The following is a 15,168-nucleotide window of genomic DNA, read 5'->3' on the forward strand; positions in this document are numbered from 1 at the left end:
CCCATGGCTGTCACTGCTCAGGGTGCCCCTTTTACCTAGGAAGCTGCTCAGGTGCAGGTGCCAACAGGGCCAGCCCAACACCCGGGGCCGCCTCGGACCTGGCCTCTGCTAGGCAAGAGCCTTCCTCCAGCCCAGCCCAGCATCCAGGGAGGGGCTGGCCGGCTGCAGTCTCAGTGACGGTCACACGTGTATAAGGGGGCCATGTGCAGACACTCCAGGGAATGGCCGCCCCAGGTCCTGGCCAGCTTGGCATCCCAGTGGGGTACAGTCCATCTGCTCAGGCCTGGCCTGCCAATCACCAAGATGCTACTTCTGGGAGCGTCACAAGTCCAACCAGCTGCTCTCTGGCAGATAGCTTGAAGCTAGGGGCTACCAGCCCGGAAGGGCAGGTGCCCCGCGGGTACCCAGGGCTGGCCTCCAGGGTCTTGTCCTTGTGCCCCCCCCCAGCCCAAGGGCCACGTGAGTTGGCGCGGCCCCTTTAAGCGCAGCTCCGTCGGCCGCCAGAGGCGGCAGCACTGAGCTGCCGGCCCGCAGCGCGCTGCTCCTGGAAGCTTCTGCCGGTGGTGCGGGCCGCGGTGCAGCGGGGCCGGGCGGGTGGGGCCGAGCCGCGGGGACGGCAGAGCGGCCGCGGGGCCCGCACGGCCCACCACGCTCGGCGGGGAGCCAGTTCCCAGGTAAGGGGTCGGCGCTGCACCTGTCGCGTGCCGCAGGGATGGGAGTCCCGGCGTGGTCCCTCCGGTCCGAGCCGGCCTCCTGGGCAGGGACGGGCTGGGGGCTGGGACGGCGCTAGACCGCGGCTCGGTGGGTGCGCATCCCTACCCCCACCCAGGGGGGCTGTCCAGCTCAGCCGAGCAGCGGAGCCCGCGGTCACCTCCCTGGGGCGGGGCCTCCCACCCTGTCCTCCAGCCGTCTTGAATGCTCTGAGCTTCGCGTGGGGGGGACGGGCGGAGGACGGCCCCTGCGCCCCGGTGACCCTGACCCAGAAGAGCAGCCTCGCGGGCCGAAGCCCCTGCTGCGCTGCCACCAGCGGTCCTGCCCGGGGAGCGGCCCCCGCCGGCCCTGGGCAGCGCGGAGGCACCGGGCTGGTGCGAGGGGCGGGCCGGCGGCGGGCGCTGGAGGCAGCCTCACGTTTCCATGGAGCCGGGAGGCGGCGGGGCGGGAGGGGGAGGGCCCTGAGCGCAGTCGGGGGCTTCCCCGCCGCCCTGCCGCCCTGCCGCCCCCGCCGGCGCTCAGAGGGAGAGGGGCAGCGTGAGCCCTCGCCTCACATGGCCCCACGTGGTCCTGGACTGGCGCCTGGGCCGCGGGTCAGTCCTCCCCAGCCCCAGCACGGCCGGGCTCGGCGTTAAGGCCCAGACTCAGCCGGGTCATTCTCCTGGGTCCCCGGGTCGGGCCACAAGTCTGGGGGCGGGAGGGCGCAGTCGAAGGCCACGTTGGACGTGATACGGCCATCCTGGGCCACCTGGGGAGGTGGGGGCAGGACAGTGTGTGGGCACAGTCGCTAGTCCCCTGTGCCGTGGCCCTGGCCTCCCGCGGCTGGCAGAGGCGGGACACACAGAACTCCCAGGGTCATTCCAGCTCCAAATGGGACCTCGAGTGAGCGCAGGTTCATCCGGGCTGGGCGCCCGCCCCATGGCCACACAGGGCGACTGCCTGTCCCAGGAAAGCCGGCCTCGCCGTGACAAGCAAGACGGGGCCAGGTGACCCAAAAGTCAGCAGGCGCAGCAGCAGCATCCAGCGGCCGGCGCCCCTGTCCAGGGGACCGGCCCAGTAGGGGTCGTCTGGGTCGGCGGTCAGGCCCGCTGGGTTCTTCCTACAGGTGCTTCCGGCCGCCATGGAGCCAGTGGCCAAGGCGTCGACCCAGGCCCGCGGCCAGGGCTGCCCGGCCCGCTGCGCCCCAGGTACGCGGGGCCAGCGTGGGGGTGGGGGGCGGGGGGCGGGAGCGCGGCGGAGCCTCCCTGATGTGCGTCTCCCCGCAGGGCGAGAGCCCCGCCAGGTCTAGTGACTGCAGCCGCCAGCCTGGGGACCTCTTTTAAGATGACCCGCACGGACCCGCCGGACCTGCTGGTGTCGACCGTGTATCAGGATATCAAAGTGGCGGCCCCGGGGCCCGCGTCCCGGCGCCCGCCATGTGAGCGCGCCGAGGCCCGGCCAGCTGCGCCCGCGCCTTTCAACAAGCGCCACTGCCGCAGCTTCGACTACCTGGAGGCGCTGGACGGGGAGGCCATGGAGGCCGGCCGGGAGGCGCCGGCGCCCGAGCCCGCCGCGCCGCGCGCCCGGGCCCGCGAGGGCGAGTCCCGGCGCCGCGCCCGCTCCAAGAGCGCGCCCCGCGCGCCCCCGGGCCTGGCGCCCGCGCCCGCCTCCCCGCCAGTGCAGCCGCGCCGCGGCCGGGAGGCGCAGAAGGCGGCGCACGCGGAGACATCGCCGCGCCGGGAGCCCGCGTACCCCGCGCTGCGCGCGCTCGCCAACGAGCTGCACCCCATCAAGCTGCAGCCGCAGCGCGGCGGCCCCGGCCGCATCGCGCCGCTGTGCGCCGCCTCAGGCCGCTGTGCGCCGCTCGAGCCGCCCCCGGGGCCCGCCCCGCACGTCCGCTGCCGCCTGGACATCAAGCCCGACGACGCGGTGCTGCAGCACGCGGCCAGGGCCTCTCGCTCCTACGGGCCCGCCGACACCTTGCCCTGGGCGCGGCCCGGCCCACAGCACTACGGCCTCACGGTGCCCGGGCCGCGTCACCTGGCGCTGTCGCGCACGCCCACGCCCAGCGACTCTTACTGCGTCGACCCCCGGGCGCTGTACTGCGACGGGCCGCTGCCCGCGCCCCGGGACTACGCCGAGCGCCGGCACCTGCCTTTCACCACTCCGCCGGTCCCCACCCAGTTCTTCTATACCGAGGAGCCCGAGGGCCCCCCTGGGGGTTTTGCGGGGAGCCCTGGGCCCCCCTTCGATGGCTACTATGCCAGGCCCTTCCTGCCCGAGGAGCCCGCGGGGCCCAGCCCCAGGCGCCGGGGCGGCTACTACGAGGGGGAACCGCGCACCTTCCCGGTCCAGGACGCGCCCTCGCGCTCCTACTACTACGGGGAGGACCCCGGAGCCTACGGCGCGCTGGGCGGCGTGCGCTACGGCCCCGAGGACGCGCGGGTTCACCCGGCCTCGCGGCCCTATTACACGGAGGACTTCGGGCGCTACCGCGACCGCGATGGCCTGGCGCGGACATACCCGCACCCGCGCAGCAGCCAGGCCTGGGCTGACTGGGGCCCAAGACCCTACCGGACCCTGCAGGTGGCGCCTCCCCCGGACCTGGGCCCGCTGCTGGCCTCCTGGCACGGCGGCTCGGGTACCAGTCCGCCCCGGCTGGTCACAGACAGCCGCCACTACTCGCGCTCCTGGGACAACATCCTGGCGCCGGGGCCGCGCCGGGAAGACCCGCTGGGGCGCGGCCGCAGCTACGAGAACTTGCTGGGGAGGGAGCCGAGGGGCACATCCCCTGAGGGTCGGCGGCCACCGGTTGTGGTCAACCTGTCCACCTCGCCCCGACGGTACGCTGCTCTGTCGCTGTCCGAGACGTCGCTGTCGGAGAAGGGGCGCGCCGGGGAGGGCCTGGGCCGCAACTGGTACGTCACTCCCGAGATCACCATCACGGACAACGACCTGCGCGGGGCCGAGCGCCCAAGCACGCGGGGCTGGGAGCTGCCCGGGGGGCGCCCGCGCCCGCCGCCGCCCGCCGCCGGCCCCGCCTCCGGTCGGCAGCGCAGCCTGGAGCAGCTGGATGAGCTCATCACCGACCTGGTCATCGATTCGCGCCCCGCCGCCGGCCAGGCCGCCGAAGCCACGGCCGACGGGCTGGGCCGCCAGCTGCGCCGCCTGCTGGACCCTCGGCCCGGGGCCCCCGCACTCGCGCCGCGCTCACCCCCCGCGTCGGCCGGCAGCACCGAGGCGCCCGCAGCCGCGGGCCCCGCGGCCGACGCGTCCCCGGAGCCCAGCGCCGACGAGGACGACCTGATGACCTGCTCCAACGCGCGCTGCCGGCGCACGGAGACCATGTTCAACGCCTGCCTCTACTTCAAGTCCTGCCACAGCTGCTACACCTACTACTGTTCGCGCCTGTGCCGCCGCGAGGACTGGGACGCGCACAAGGCGCGCTGCGTGTACGGCCGCATGGGCAGCGTGTGCCGCCACGTGCTGCAATTCTGCCGTGACAGCGGCCCGGTGCACCGCGCCTTCTCGCGCATCGCGCGCGTGGGCTTCCTCTCGCGCGGCCGCGGGGTGCTCTTCCTGGGCTTCCCGAGCCCGGGCTCCGCGGACAACTTCCTGCGCTTCGGCCTCGAGGGGCTGCTGCTGTCCCCCACCTACCTGTCGCTGAGGGAGCTGGCCACGCACGCCGCGCCCCTGGGCAGCTACGCGCGCGAGCTGGCGGCCGCGGGGCGCCTGTACGAGCCGGCCGAGTGCTTCCTGCTCAGCGTGTCCGTGGCCGTCGGCCCCGGCGCCGCGCCCGCGGGCGCCCCGGCGCGCCCCGCGCCCGCGCCGCGCAGCCCCGGGCCCACGGTGCGCAAGTTCGCCAAGGTGGCGCTGGCGGCTGGCAGCCCGGCGCGGCCGCCTCCGGCTCGCGCCCGCGAGCCCGACATGGAGACGCTCATCCTGACGCCGCCGCCCGGCACGGCCGGCCTGGACCAGGAGGGCGAGGCGGGCCGGCGCGCGCGCGAGGTGGCCTTCATCCACATCCAGCGCGAGCTGCGGTTGCGCGGAGTCTTCCTGCGCCACGAGTTCCCGCGCGTCTACGAGCAGCTCTGCGCCTTCGTGGAGGACAACCGGCGCTTCACGCCCACCACCATCTACCCCACGGACCGCAGAACCGGCCGCCCCTTCATGTGCATGATCATGGCCGCGTCCGAGCCGCGCGCGCTCGACTGGGTAGCCAGCGCCAATCTGCTAGACGACCTCATGTGAGGGGCGGGGCCGCCCGTCAGGCCCCGCCCCTGCTGTCCAAGAGCCCCGCTCGGGCCCGGGGAGCCCGGGGGCCCCAGAGCCCGCTCCTGGCCACCCCAGCACTTCCATCAGGGCCTGCCCGGCCCACGCTTGGGCCCCCTGCCTTCCCCTCCCGGAACTCAGTCCGATCTAGCCCAGCCTCGCTCAGCTCAGACCCCGCTCCTGCGCCCCGAAAGCGCCCGGGCTCCTCGCCTCCCTTCCCTGCTCGCCCCTTGATGTTCCTCTCTGCCTGCTTCTTGGCTCACCCGCCTCCGGTGCTTGGTCCTCGGCCGTTTGGTGCTCCCGGCAGGGAGGCGGGGCGGGTCTGAAGACCGCCTGGCCCAGCCTTCAAGCGCACGGGTCAGTCCTGCAGGACCCGCCCTGCAGACCGGGTCTGTCGGTCGGTCCGAGCCTCTGTCCCCGAGCTGACCCAAGCCGTCCCATCCACCGCGCACCCGGCCACCCCTGACTCCCGCGGGCCTGGTTCCTGGTCCTTGCCTTGGGAAGAGCCCCTGGCTGGCCGGCGGGGGACCCTGCGCAGCGTCCGCACCACTTGGCCTTGCAGCCAGCTCACCTCGGGCCGCCCTGGCCTGGGCCCCGCTTGCGGCTGTATGCGAGAAGGGGAGCGGGGCAGCGTGCGGCTAGCGGCCCGGAGCCCGCACGTGCCCGGTGGGGACGAGGCAGAGCGCAGAGCCCAGCCGCTGGGGTGGGAGGTCGGGCTCCGACCTGCCGGCCTTGGGGAGGTGGGGACTCGAAAGGTGCGTGGCCAGTTGAAGCAAGCCTGGCCTGGCCGCGGCCCCCTCCGCACCTACCCGCTGCAAAGGCGCAGGGGCCGCGGCTGAAGCGAATCGCGACGCTCCCCGCCCGACCCTCGCCGACAGCGCCCTCAGCCGTTCCTGCACACTCGTCGCGCGCCCCCTTCCAGAGTCCGCTCCGGTCCTCGCCTGCCCTTAGGCCGAGTTATTTCCAGAGATGGGCGCTTACCACCCAGTAAACTAAGTCTTGAAAGCCGCCTTTGGAGCCTCATTGTGGGGGGCGGGGCGGGGGAAGGAGGGGACAGTCCCTGCGCGCAAGGGTCATTGGTGGAGGGAGTCGCCGGGACGCGACGGGGCTAGAGTGGCTTCGTGGGTGGGCATCCCTCTGGTTCTGCGCTCGGGATCTCTCCCGCGTGCTCAGGGTTACTCCCGGCGGGGTTTGGGATCTCTCCCGGCAGTGCTCGGGATCTCTCCTGGCTCTGCATTCTGAATCACTCCTGGCTCTGCGCTAAGAATTTCTCCCGCGGTGCTCAGGATTACTCCTGGCTCTGCGGTCGGGATCTCTCCTGCGTGCTCAGGGTTACTCCCGCAGTGCTCGGGATCTATCTTGGCTCTGCATTCGGGATCTCTCCCGGCGGTGCTCGGCGGACCACATGGGGTGCCGGGAATCGAACCCGGTCGGCCGCGTGTACGGTCGCTCCGGTCGCTGCGGCTGCTTTTAGAAAGGCTTTTGTTGGGACGGAGCGTTAGCATGGCGGGTAGGGCGTTTGCCTTGCACGAGGCCGACCCGGGTTCCATCCCCGGCATCCCATATGGTCCCCCAAGCACCGCCAGGAGTAATTCCTGAGTGCAGAGCCAGGAGTGACCCCTGAGCATTGCTGGGTGTGACCCAAAAGGTAAAAAAAAAAAAAAGTCTTTTGTTTCTGTGGCCCTTCCCTACGGGTGCCCCTGCTGGCCTGTTCGCAGCTCTGGCCCTGGGCTGACCCTGGCAGTGACACATTTTCACTGCGGTGCTGGGGGCGAGACGGCTTCACCGTCTGACCGCCGCGGTGAAGCTGGAAACCCCTTGCCTCGTGGACCACAGACGGCACTGCTGACTCGGTCACCAGCGTGTGGGACTCGGGGACTGACTGTCCCCATTCAACCTTTCCGCTAGTCCCGCGGCCCCCTGCACCTTTAAGTGAGACACCGCCGGCTGTAAGGAGCCGGGTTGCGATTGGCCAGTCAGTGCTGCAAACGGTTGCCGCGATTGGCCAAGACTCTGCGCCCGCAGCATGGCCCCACGGGATTGGACCTGGCTCCCTCTGAGCCCGCCCACCGCGCACCGCGCGCCGCGGGATTGGCCGGGGCTTGTCGGCGCCCGCCCCCTCCCGAGTTGCGGAGCCTCAGGCGCTGCGGGCCATGGCGGCGGGCGCTGCGCTGGCCCAGGTCCCCGACGTGGACATCGACCCCGACGGCGTCTTCAAGTACGTGCTGATTCGGGTGCACGCAGCGGCATCCTCCGGCTCCCCGGCCGAGGAGAAGGAAATCGTGCGCGGCTACAAGTGGGCCGAGTACCACGGTGAGGCGGGGCGGGCCGGAACCGGGTCGGCCGGGGCGGTGCGGGGCGGAACCGGGCCGGGCGGGGCGGGGCCGAGCTGGGCCGCGGCCGGGGCGGGGCGGAACCGGGCCGACTGGGGCCGGGGCCGGAACGGGGGGGGGGGGGTGGGGAAGGCTGGAACTGGGCCGGAACCGGGCCGGGCCGGGCGTGGTCCCGGGCCCCCAGCCCCACGCCCCCCGGGGCCGCAGACCCCTGACCTTGCCGCCCCGCAGCCGACATCTACGACAAGGTTTCGGGCGAGCTGCAGAAGAAGGGCTTCGACTGCGAGTGCCTGGGCGGGGGGCGCATCTCCCACCAGGGCACGGACAAGAAGATCCACGTCTACGGCTACTCCATGGTGAGCGCGGCCCCGCAGCTGACGCCGCTGCAGACCCCGGGGGAAGGGGGGGGCGCGGGGAGGAGCGCGGAGTCCCGCTGCAGACCCCGGGTGGGGGTCCTGGGAGGGCGCGGATCCCCCGCTGCAGACCCGGAGGAGGGGCACGGAGAGGGGCGCAGGCCTGCCGAGGACCTGAGAACCTGGAGGCGTGCCACAGGCCAGGCTGTCTCCGAACTCTGGCTGGGAGGTTCAGCTTCTCCCTGTGCCTTCCACCAGCCTCTGCCCGCTCCAGGGCGCCTCCCAGTGTTCCTCCCCCACACTGGGTTGCTAAGAGGCTGCTGTTTGCAGGGCTTCGGGCGCGCCCAGCACTCCATCTCCTGCGAGAAGATCAAAGCCATGTACCCGGGCTACGAGGTCACCTGGGCGGACGAAGGCTACTGAGACTGGCCAGCTCCAGCAGCGCCTTTGGACTCTGCACTCCTGGGGACCCTCTTGGGGGCTGTTGCACCCCTGGCACGGGGACTGAGCCCAAGGACCCGGGAATTAAAGCCTGCCATCCTGGCCTTTAGCCTTTGGTACCGTGTCTCGCCTTCTTACCCTGGGGTACCCCTCGTGGAATGCACACGCAATTCTTGGGGTCTGATAAGGGCCCGGCTTTTATGGCCTGATGGCCCCTCTGGCCCCCGAGGACTTGGAAGGACACAGAACTCCAGAAAGGAGCAAGCACTTAGCGCCTGTCCTGGGGTTGCCAGCACCCCTGCGCCTCACAACCACACTCAGAGGGACAGTCAGGGCACCCTGGAGCCAGGCACCTTGCTGCAGGGCTGTAGCAGCCCTGCACCACTTACTGGGAGCTCCTGTGGCCCAGAGGCACCGGCGCCCCGTCCCAAGTCTGTCCGTGCAGGTGGCCGCAGGGAAGCTCATGAGGAAACTGAAGCTCAGTCCCGCCCTGCCTGCGAGTCAGCAAATACCCACATTGCATCGGGCGAGTGCCCAGCTGCCCTGGGGCCTGGGTGGGGCAGCAGGCATGACCTTCGGTCTGGAGCCCACCCATGGCAGGGCCCCCAGGGGCTTTTACAGCCCAGACTCCTCCTCACCACAGGTGGGGCCCCTGAGCCAGCCCCACTTAATAGGGCTGCAGCCACAAGCCGGGCAGGTCCCTGTGGGAGCTGCATCCCTGGCCCGGCCATGCGCCCACCCTGCGCCCTCCGAATGCTGCTGCTGCTGCTGGGTGAGTGGGCCTGGGATCAGCCTGAAACACTGCGGGGCCCCGAGGGCCTCCTGCCCTTCCTGCCTGGGTGAGCGCGGTGCGTGGTCGACCACCACAGTCACCTGCTGCTCTCTGGACAGCTGGGTCCCCTGGCTGGACCTGGACCCCACAGCTCTGCAAGGCCCCTCGCGAGGCAGTGTGCGACTTCCTGTGTGACTGCCAGGGCTGTGCCGATGAGGCCCAGTGTGGTGAGCCGGGCTGGCCCCGGGGCCGGTGTGGGCCGTGGGCAGCAGGCTTCAGGCAGGGTGGCCTCAAGCCTCACGGACCCTCGCCACCCAGGTCACCACGGAGCCGCCTCAGGCACCTCGTTCTCCTGTGACTTCGAGCAGGACGCCTGTGGCTGGCAGGACATCAGCACCTCAGGCTACAGCTGGCTGAGGGACCGGTCTGGAGCCACACTGAGTGGCCCAGGGCCACATGCAGACCACACTCGGGGCACTGACCTAGGTGAGGCGCGGGCAGGCGCTGGTGTAGCCCCCTGCCTGCCCCTGCTGCCCCCTGACCTGTCCCCCGGCCAGGCTGGTACATGGCTGTGGGCACCCACCGCGGGAAGGAAGTGGCCACGGCGGCCCTGCGCTCCCCGGTCCTGCATGAGGCTGCCCCGGCCTGTGAGCTACAGCTGTGGTACCACGTGGGCTCTGGAGGTACGGCCGGATCCCCAGGGGGCTGGGGAGGGCAGCGGGGACCATGGCAGCTGCCTGAGGTCCTCCCTGCAGATGCGGCTGAGCTGCGGCTAGAGCTGACCCACGGCACCGAGACCTTGACTCTGTGGCACCGGGCCGGCCCGGGGGGCCCCGGCTGGCAGGAGCTGATGGTCAACACTGGCCGAGTCCGGGGCAGCTTTTGGGTGAGCACCCGTGTCCTGTGGGATGGTGGGGCAAGGCCGCATGGTCCTGAGGCCCCTTGCCCCTCTTAAGGTGACCCTGTCGGCCACTCGCAACGCCACCCACAGGGGCGCCGTGGCTGTCGATGATGTGGCCTTCCGGGCCTGTGCGCTGCCAGGTAAGCTGAGCCGGGCCGCTAACCCCTGAGGGCAGGCGCCCCCCACCCCGGCTGACCACCCCATAGCCCCCCAGGCACACTGCCCCCTGGGTCACCACCGCTGCCAAAACTCAGCCTGTGTGGAGCCGCAGCAGCTGTGCGATGGGGAGGCCGACTGCAAGGACGGCTCGGACGAGGCCCCAGCAGCCTGCAGTGAGCTCCCGCCTGCCACCCCCCCCCCCATCCCCCAGGTGGGGCCCACCTGAGCACCTCCTCCCCCAGGCAGCCACACCACCGCTGACTTCGAGTCGGGCCTGGGCCTGTGGAACCAGTCTGAGGGCTGGTCCCGGAACCGCAGCGCCGGGGGACCCCAGCACCCCAGCTGGCCGCGCCGTGACCACAGCCGTAACAGCGCTTGGGGTGAGCCTCGGGGCCCGGCTGCCTCCGCGCCCACCCCTGGCCGGGTCCCCGACTCCCACTCTCTCCTCAGGCTCCTTCCTGGTCTCCCAGGCCCCGCCCGGCTCCCCGGCTCTGCTCTCCAGCGCCCTGTTCCAGGCTTTGGAGCTGCACAATTGCTCAGTGAGGCTGGTGGCGGCGGTGGGTCCTGCCTGGCCCGGCGCTGCGGTGCCCCTGACTCCCCTCCCCTCCACAGCTCACCTTCTACCTCTACCTGCACGGCTCCGAGGCTGGCTGCCTGCAGCTCTTCCTGCAGCCTGGCAGCCCCAGCGCCCCCGGGACCCCCACCCTGCTGCGCAGGCGCCGTGGGGAACTGGGGGCCGCGTGGGTGCGAGACCGGGTGGACATCCACAGCCCGCACCCCTTCCGAGTGAGGCTGGCAGGGTGGCAGGGTGGGCAGGGGAAGGCCGTGGGGAGCGGGCGTGGGCTGGTGAGGACAGGGCTGGCAGGAGACACACAGAGCACCCCAGCTGCTCCCTCTGAGCCCCTCATCCCTAGATCCTCCTGGCTGGGCAAACGGGCCCAGGGGGTGTCGTGGGCCTGGACGACCTCATCCTGTCAGAGCACTGCAAGCCTGTCCCAGGTGAGCTATGAGGTCCATCCCCCTGATGAGTATCCCCCCCAGACACACCCTGAAAAGTGTCCCCACAGACACACCCTGAGTGTCCCCACAGACACACCCCATTTGCTTGCCGTGCTCCGGGCCCCAGCACCTCTCCCCGGGGACATCTGTAAGCCGGGACATTTGGCCTGTGGGGACCTCTGTGTGCCCCCGGAGCAACTGTGTGACTTCCAGCCGCAGTGCACGGGGGGCGAGGACGAGCAGGAGTGTGGTAAGGCCCTGGGCGCAGGCGAGGGGTCCGGGCGGGGTCAGGCACGCAGCACTCCACTTTGCAGGTGCTTTGGACTCCGAGGCACTCACAGCTGGGGGCTGGGAGGACGCCAGCGCGGGACGGCTGCAGTGGGCATGGCAGCAGGCCCCGAGGAGGCACGGGACACGGGCGACAGGTGAGGAGAGTTGGCTTCTGGCAGGGCGGCCGGGCCTGACCCCCAGCCCCGGCCCCACGTTGCTCCAAGCGGCCACCCTCCTCGTGCAGGGCCTGTCTTGTCCATCCAGAAGGCCTGGGGTCAGCTGTCAGCCGAGGCTCGCACCCTCACGCCTGCCCTGGGTCCCTCGGGCCCCGGCTGTGAGGTGCACCTGACTTATCACTTCCAGAGTTGCCCGCAAGGTACGGCCTGGCCTGTGAGCCTGAGGGTGGGCTCCCGGGCAGCGGGGCTGGGGGTCCTGACCACGCTGCCCTGCACTAGGCTTCCTGGCACTGGCCGTGGTGGAGGGCGACAGCCGGGAGTCGGTGTGGCAGGCCTCGGGCAGCAGCCCGGCCTGGGAGGTGGCCGTCATCCCGCTGGGGGCCCGTGGCCAGCGCTTCCGGGTAAGGAAGGGGCGGGAGGGATGGGAGGGCTGGGGGCACCGCTGCCCTGCCTCAACCTCCCCTCTCTGCGCCCACCCAGCTGGAGCTGACGGGCCTGCTGAACCTGGAGGGGCCCGGCCAGCAGGGCGCAGAGGTGGCCCGGGTGGCCCTGAGGAACTGCAGCCCAACTGCCATCAGTGCCAAGGACGAAGGTTCCTGCCAACACCCCCCAGCCCCCCCGTCCCCCTCAGGCCTGGCCAGGTGTGCTGACCCCTGCTACCCTCAGAGGTCTCCTGCAACTTCGAGCGGGACATGTGCGGCTGGTACCCTGGCCACCTCACCGACGCCCACTGGCAGCGGCTCCAGAGCCAGGGCCCCGAGTACGACCACACCACAGGCCGAGGTAGACTGCTGGGCTCGGGGCCCCAGGTCCTCAGTCGCGGCACCAGGGGAGCAAAACCTCATGCCCAGCCCTGCCACTGCAGGCCACCTGATGCTCCTGGACCCCACCAGCCCTCCGGCCCGGGGCCCGGAGGCGCTCCTGCTCACACGGCCCCAGACTCCAGCCACTTCTCCCCAGTGCCTGTCCTTCTGGTACCGCCTCTCAGGGCCCCAGATCGGTGAGCCCACCCGCAAGTCAACCTGTCTGCAGAAGGTCGCCAGGACCTTAGTGCCAGGACCTTAGGGCCTCCAGCCCCCCCTCCCCCATGCAGGGACGCTGCGCCTGGCCCTGAGGCGGGAAGGAGAGGCTGAGACCACGCTGTGGTCCTGCTCGGGCACCCAGGGCAACCGCTGGCACCAGGCATGGGCCACACTCCTCCACCAGCCGGCCTCCGACGCCAAGTACCAGGTAGGGCCCAGGCAGGGACAGGGCAGGGCGCCGGGCTGGCCCCAGCCCGACCACACCCAACACCTCCCCGCACAGCTCCTGTTCAAGGGTCTCCGGAATGGCTTCCACGGCACCATGGCACTGGACGATGTGGCCGTGCGGCCAGGCCACTGCTGGGCCCCCAAGCATTGCTCCTTCGAGGACTCTCAGTGCGGCTTCACAGGGGACCAGGACCTCTGGCGGCGTCAGAACAATGCCACAGGCCACGCCACCAAGGGCCCCCCCGTGGACCACACCACCCAGACCGCCCAGGGTGCAGGCTCGGAGGGGGTCAGGTGGGGCCTCAACTAAGGGGCAGCACCCAGCAGTGTGAACTGACCCGGGCACCCCACAGGGCACTACATAATGGTGGACACGAGCCCACAGATCCTGCCCAGCGGCCACGTGGCCTCACTGACCTCAGAAGAGCACAGCCCACTGGCCCAGCCCGCATGCCTGACCTTCTGGTACCACCTGAGCGCCCAGAACCCAGGTGAGAGGCCAAAGGCGCCAGGGGATGCTTGCTGGGGCCACACTAGCTGATGGCACTGTCCCCCTCAGGCACACTGCGGGTCAGTGTGGAAGGGGCCCTGCAGGAGTCGCCGCTGAGCATCAGTGCCCACGGGGGCTTCGCCTGGCGCCTGGGCAGCGTGGACGTGTGGGCCGAGCGCACCTGGAGGGTAAGTGCGGGGGGCGGGGGATGCAGCCTGGCGCAGGCTCAGCCGGTCCCTCTGCAGGTGGTGTTCCGGGCAGTGGCCGCAGGCGTGGAGGACTCCTACGTGGCCCTGGATGACCTGCTTCTCCAGGACGGGCCCTGCCCGCGGCCAGGTGAGTCCTTCCTCCTGGGTGTACTGGCCGCAACCACCCTGAGCTGCCCGGGCTGGGCCTGAGGAGGTGGTCACTGCCACCCACCGTCCCTCCCAGCCTCCTGCGACTTTGAGGCGGGCCTGTGTGGCTGGAGCCACGTGCCATGGCCCGACACGGGCCGGTACAGCTGGGACTGGAGCAGTGGGGCCACACCCTCCCGCGAGCTGCAGCCCCCAGTGGACCACACGCTGGGCACAGAGGCAGGTGGGTCTGCAAGGGGATGGGGCCCCAGAGCCACTCCGGGACCATGGTGATGCCTGCTCTCACCCCCAGGGCACTTCGTGCTCTTCCAAACCGGCGTGCTGGGCCCTGGGGGCCTGGCTGCCCGCCTCCACAGCCAGCCCCTGCCCGCGACCCCGGCCTCCTGCCTGCGCTTCTGGTACCACATGGCCTTCCCTGAGCATTTCTGTGAGTGGGCCTGGTGGCGGCTTGGGCTGGGCGGGCCCTTGGCCCTGGGCCTGGGGGCTGACCCTGCCCGACTCAGACAAGGGCCAGCTGAAGGTGTTGCTGCTCAGTGCCCGAGGCCAGCTGATCCTGTGGGGTGCGGACGGGAGCCACCGGCACCAGTGGCTGGAAGGCCAGGTGGACGTGGCCAGCACCGACGAGTTCCAGGTAAGCCGGATGCAAGTCGGAAACACTCAGTCCTCAGGGGACGGCATCCCTCTCGGAGTCCAGCAGCCTCTCTGGCCTGGCAGATCGTGTTTGAAGCCACTGTGGGCAGCCAGCCAGCCCTGGGACCCATCGCCCTGGACGACATTGAGTATCTACCTGGGCAGCAGTGCCAGCTGTCCAGCCCCGACCAGGGTGAGCACTGCCCAGGCAGTTGTCCCCTACCTCGGGCCAAGCGGTTCCTGGTCCCCCAAGTCTGCCTCTGCTCGACCCCCCAGCACCCTGTACCCCGAACCCCAATCCCCGGGCAGGAAGCGGTTCCTGGAGCAGGAAGCTGACTGCGGACTCATGTGACCCACAGGACACAGGGCTACGGCCACGTGGGTCCCGGCTGCAGTTGGCGGTGCCCTCATCCTACTCACACTGCTGGCATTTGGGAGCTGGCACTGGCTGGCACGGAGACGTGGCTGCCCGCTGCAGGACGAGGCAGCTACAGCCCCAGGCTTTGACAATGTTCTCTTCAATGCGGTAGAATCCCGTGGGGGGCCGGGAGGTGGGGCTCCCGCTCGGCCAAGACCCTGACCAAGCATGCTCCTCCCCGCAGGACCGTGTCTCCCTCCCAGCAGCACTCAGCAGCAGCCCGGCCCCCAAGAGCTAGGAAGACATGTGACACCCCCCTCCCCCACCCTGACAATAAATGGTCTGCCCATGTCCGTGCCCTGCAGCTCTGCGACCCGTGTCACCTGCCCTACCCCACCCAAGGGGCCAATCTCAGGGGCTCCAGGATGGGGCACAGGCCACACATGTGGGGTCAGGGGCACCAGCACGGGGTCCGCCCCACCCACCTCCTGAGTTATCAAGGCACAAAGGTTGGAAGCCAGAGGCTGAAGTGATAGCACAAGCGGGGAGGGTGTGTACCTTGCACGCAGTCGACCCGGGTCTGAGTCCCAGCATTTCATATCCCAAGTACTGCCAAGAATAATTCCTAAGTGCATGAGCCCTGTAGGAGTAACCCCTGACCATCGCCAGGTGTGACCCCAAAATAAAAAACAAAACAAAAACAAAGGTCAGAGGCCAA

General features: G+C 70.6%; 3 protein-coding genes across 3 annotated transcripts; all 3 read left to right on the top strand.

Annotated features, from left to right (window-relative positions):
* The first annotated feature begins 528 nt into the window (after window positions 1-528).
* Window positions 529-4,951, top strand: AJM1 (apical junction component 1 homolog). Its single transcript, XM_056132965.1, has 3 exons — window positions 529-674; window positions 1,817-1,898; window positions 1,977-4,951. Exon 3 carries the CDS (start codon window positions 2,035-2,037, stop codon window positions 4,939-4,941), a length of 2,907 nt encoding a protein of 968 aa, XP_055988940.1. The 5' UTR covers window positions 529-674; window positions 1,817-1,898; window positions 1,977-2,034; the 3' UTR covers window positions 4,942-4,951.
* On the top strand, window positions 1,948-8,132 carry PHPT1 (phosphohistidine phosphatase 1). The gene is made up of 4 exons (XM_056133007.1): window positions 1,948-1,960; window positions 7,104-7,275; window positions 7,527-7,651; window positions 7,979-8,132. Exons 2-4 carry the CDS (start codon window positions 7,116-7,118, stop codon window positions 8,069-8,071), a joined length of 378 nt encoding a protein of 125 aa, XP_055988982.1. The 5' UTR covers window positions 1,948-1,960; window positions 7,104-7,115; the 3' UTR covers window positions 8,072-8,132.
* Window positions 8,133-8,657: 525 nt separating this feature from the next.
* Window positions 8,658-14,748, top strand: MAMDC4 (MAM domain containing 4). Its single transcript, XM_056132684.1, has 29 exons — window positions 8,658-8,732; window positions 8,959-9,088; window positions 9,180-9,347; window positions 9,419-9,544; window positions 9,617-9,747; window positions 9,818-9,902; window positions 9,969-10,094; window positions 10,164-10,301; window positions 10,372-10,460; window positions 10,534-10,707; window positions 10,836-10,920; window positions 11,012-11,170; window positions 11,235-11,345; window positions 11,435-11,566; window positions 11,646-11,767; window positions 11,847-11,958; window positions 12,033-12,149; window positions 12,232-12,366; window positions 12,460-12,596; window positions 12,672-12,888; window positions 12,970-13,107; window positions 13,176-13,294; window positions 13,352-13,442; window positions 13,539-13,685; window positions 13,755-13,889; window positions 13,966-14,093; window positions 14,177-14,285; window positions 14,452-14,618; window positions 14,695-14,748. The coding sequence occupies exons 1-29, from the start codon at window positions 8,658-8,660 to the stop codon at window positions 14,746-14,748; spliced, it is 3,657 nt and encodes a 1,218-aa protein (XP_055988659.1).
* The last annotated feature ends 420 nt before the right edge of the window (window positions 14,749-15,168 follow it).

The sequence above is a fragment of the Sorex fumeus genome, unplaced genomic scaffold, assembly GCF_029834395.1.
Source record: "Sorex fumeus unplaced genomic scaffold, SorFum_2.1 ptg000095l, whole genome shotgun sequence".
NCBI lineage: Eukaryota > Metazoa > Chordata > Mammalia > Eulipotyphla > Soricidae > Sorex > Sorex fumeus.